Here is a 2,869-nt window from a genome sequence, read left to right on the forward strand (position 1 = left end):
CCCACCGATGAAGCCTCGCCGCGTGTACCCCACTGGTTGCCTTGTTTGGCGAGTGAAGCAGCGGGAACAGAGAGCGAGAGCGTCCGGGGCCATGCCAGGGCGCAGAATTAACAACGGTGAGGCCATAGCTAATTCAGGTTGCACTTAGTCGGCAGCCTGAGCCAACAAAGACCTCGCCATCCGCACGGGGATGTGTTCTGTCCGAGTTGAAGTCGTCGTTAAAGAATCCCTGGTTTGGCTTTTTGATGAGTTAGATGAGTCAGCATTCATGTGACCTAGTTTATTGCTCTGATGAATTCTAAATAGTTATCAAATCAACAAGATGCGCGCGAGAAAACTCCCGTTTAGGACCACAAATCCATTTGGCCATTGCTTCTATAGTTGGGAACAGTAATTGCTCCAACGACTTTGCTCTGTGTTAAGAGCCGCGGAGCTACCGATCACGGTTTGATGTGTATTTGCGGCGCCCGACATAACAAGAACGTTTACAGCGACCAGGAGAGCTTCCAAACCAACAGACGGCTCGAACGGCAGCCATGGGATCTCTCCAACAAATTCTTGAAATCCTCCAAACCAATCTGCTCAATCCATTACAGCCGTACCTTAGACCTATCACCTCCTCTCTCCCCGAACCTGTCGATGATGCTCTACTCTCCCTCCTCGGCGAACACTGCCATTCAACCCTCATTCGTTCCCTGGACCTCACCACAGACCCAGCATGTCTACCTCTAGCGGTTTCCAAAACCCTAGGCGTGGCAATTGTCACCTTTAGTGCAATAGTCAAAGTTCCACAGATCCTGAAACTTCTCTCCTCACGCTCCTCTGCTGGTGTATCGTTTACGTCCTACGCGCTCGAGACTACAAGCCTTCTTATTACCCTCGCGTACAATGCGCGTCAGAAGTTCCCTTTCAGCACTTATGGCGAGTCCGCACTAATTGCCGCACAAGATATTGTGGTTGGCATCCTAGTGCTCTTGTTTTCTGGCCAGACAGCGGCGGCCGGTGCGTTTGTTACGGCCGCTGCGAGCATTGTTTATGCTCTCATGTTCAGCGGTGAAACGTTTGTGGATCAGGCGACAATGGCGTATTTGCAAGCTGGCGCGGGAATCCTGGGCATCGCAAGTAAAGTGCCGCAGATTCTGACGGTGTGGCAGGAAGGGGGTACAGGACAGTTGAGCGCGTTTGCGGTACGTGAATCATACCCTTCTTACCACCACCTTCCATGGGTTGAGTGTTCCACTCTTTCACGTCAATCACACGATTAACATTATATATTTGTTTCCAGGTCTTCAATTACCTCCTCGGTTCCATGATGCGCATCTTCACCACCATCCAGGAGGTTGACGACAAGCTGCTCCTATACGGCTTCGTAGCTGGATTTGGCCTTAATCTGGTCTTAGGCTTACAGATGCTGTACTACTGGAACGGACCAGCTACCGCTCCAGTGAATAAACCGGCAGGCAAGGGGCACCAGCGGATGGCAGAAGTCCAGATCCCGGTTGCAAAAGGCTCCGGCGTCTCTTCCAGCTCTTCTGGAAAGGCCCCAACAACGAGACGGAGGGGGTAAATTCGTTTTGTTATGAGATTCTTTCCTGTGTTCAACTTCCGAGTGTATCTCATCTTGCATGCTACGCTTCCTTCTATTCTAGTCATTACATACTAGTGAAAATTGCACCATAATTCTCTATAGTTTTACTATCAAATGAGTTAAATAAAACAGCTTACTGGAATTTTTTCCCCTTCGAACGAAACCAATTTCTGGGTAAAATGATATTATACATCGTAGGTAACAAACGTCAAGAATCTACCAGATATAATTTTCGATGCCTAGAGTCTAACGTTCGATACACCAAAATTTCCATGTCCATCATTACGCCAGAGTCAAAATAGCTTGAAGACTACTCCCTTACTCATTTGTTGTAGCCACTATATCAACGACCTTTCGGGACAGCTCCCGTCATCATGAATCTAAACACATCCTCCGACGGTAGTGCCGGCGACATGGACGTAGACTGCACATATCCTCCCTCCTTCGAAATATCACACTGCACCCCACCAGCTCCCGGACTCCCACGCACTCCCACAACCCCCATCCCGTTCCCACCCCTATCCCCTCCCTCTTCCCCTTCCGAACTCTGCTCTTCGTCTCCACTCCCGCTCTCACTCCCACTATCTTCCTCGTTTAGCTTTCTTTTTAGTCCCGTCACGATATTCTTAACCCCTATCTCCTTTTCCTCTAACGTATAATCCCCGCCCCAATTCCGCCCCCTAGCCTCCATGTTCGCTTCGATGGGGCCCCATCGCCACAGCTCTAACAGCTGCTGGTGTGTCAGCCCCGTTCTAAGTCTAGTGGCATCCGGGTTGCCCATAGACAGGCCCTGGGAGACCCAATCCTCGACACGCGGCTCCAGTTTGGTGCGCAGCAGTTGCGAGAGCATGGCGGCTTCGGTGCGGCCGGGGAATTGAGGGGTTGGGTACGCGACTAGCGATGAGAGGAGGTCATGGTGGTCTGTAAGTTGTTGAGAGACATTGAGGAGGTTGTTGGAGATGATGGTGGCCTGGGATTGGAGGGAAGACCTGGTTAAAATGGAAGAAGGACTTGTTAGCTCTTCCAAAGAAAAATATAATTGGATAACTGGCTGGCGCGCATTGCTCACCAGGATGGGAGGGGGTCGCTTTGGTTTATGTTGTTGATGAGCGATGCGAGCGATTGAGTTAATTGGACTAGGCGTTGGCGGGTTTGTTCGAGTACCTTTAGCTGTTCGGGAGATATGGAGGCCATGGTCAAGATGGCTCACTCTTTATTTTCTCGAGGGTTTGTTTTCGTTTTGCTGGCAGCTCTGCGCACGGATGGAGAGAATAGTTTGAA

At 50.4% G+C, this 2,869-nt stretch overlaps 2 protein-coding genes across 2 annotated transcripts; one reads left to right on the plus strand and one right to left on the minus strand.

Annotated features, from left to right (window-relative positions):
- Nucleotides 1-536: 536 nt before the first annotated feature.
- On the plus strand, nucleotides 537-1,567 carry HCAG_06220 (conserved hypothetical protein; the record flags this gene model as incomplete). Its single annotated transcript, XM_001538565.1, has 2 exons — nucleotides 537-1,187; nucleotides 1,286-1,567. The coding sequence occupies 2 exons, from the start codon at nucleotides 537-539 to the stop codon at nucleotides 1,565-1,567; spliced, it is 933 nt and encodes a 310-aa protein (XP_001538615.1).
- A 364-nt stretch (nucleotides 1,568-1,931) lies between these two features.
- HCAG_06221 (predicted protein) lies at nucleotides 1,932-2,782 on the minus strand (the record flags this gene model as incomplete). The annotated part of the gene is made up of 2 exons (XM_001538566.1): nucleotides 1,932-2,577; nucleotides 2,658-2,782. The coding sequence occupies 2 exons, from the start codon at nucleotides 2,780-2,782 to the stop codon at nucleotides 1,932-1,934; spliced, it is 771 nt and encodes a 256-aa protein (XP_001538616.1).
- Between the last annotated feature and the right edge of the window lie 87 nt (nucleotides 2,783-2,869).

This window comes from Histoplasma capsulatum, genomic scaffold (assembly GCF_000149585.1).
Source record: "Histoplasma capsulatum NAm1 scaffold_7 genomic scaffold, whole genome shotgun sequence".
NCBI lineage: Eukaryota > Fungi > Ascomycota > Eurotiomycetes > Onygenales > Ajellomycetaceae > Histoplasma > Histoplasma mississippiense.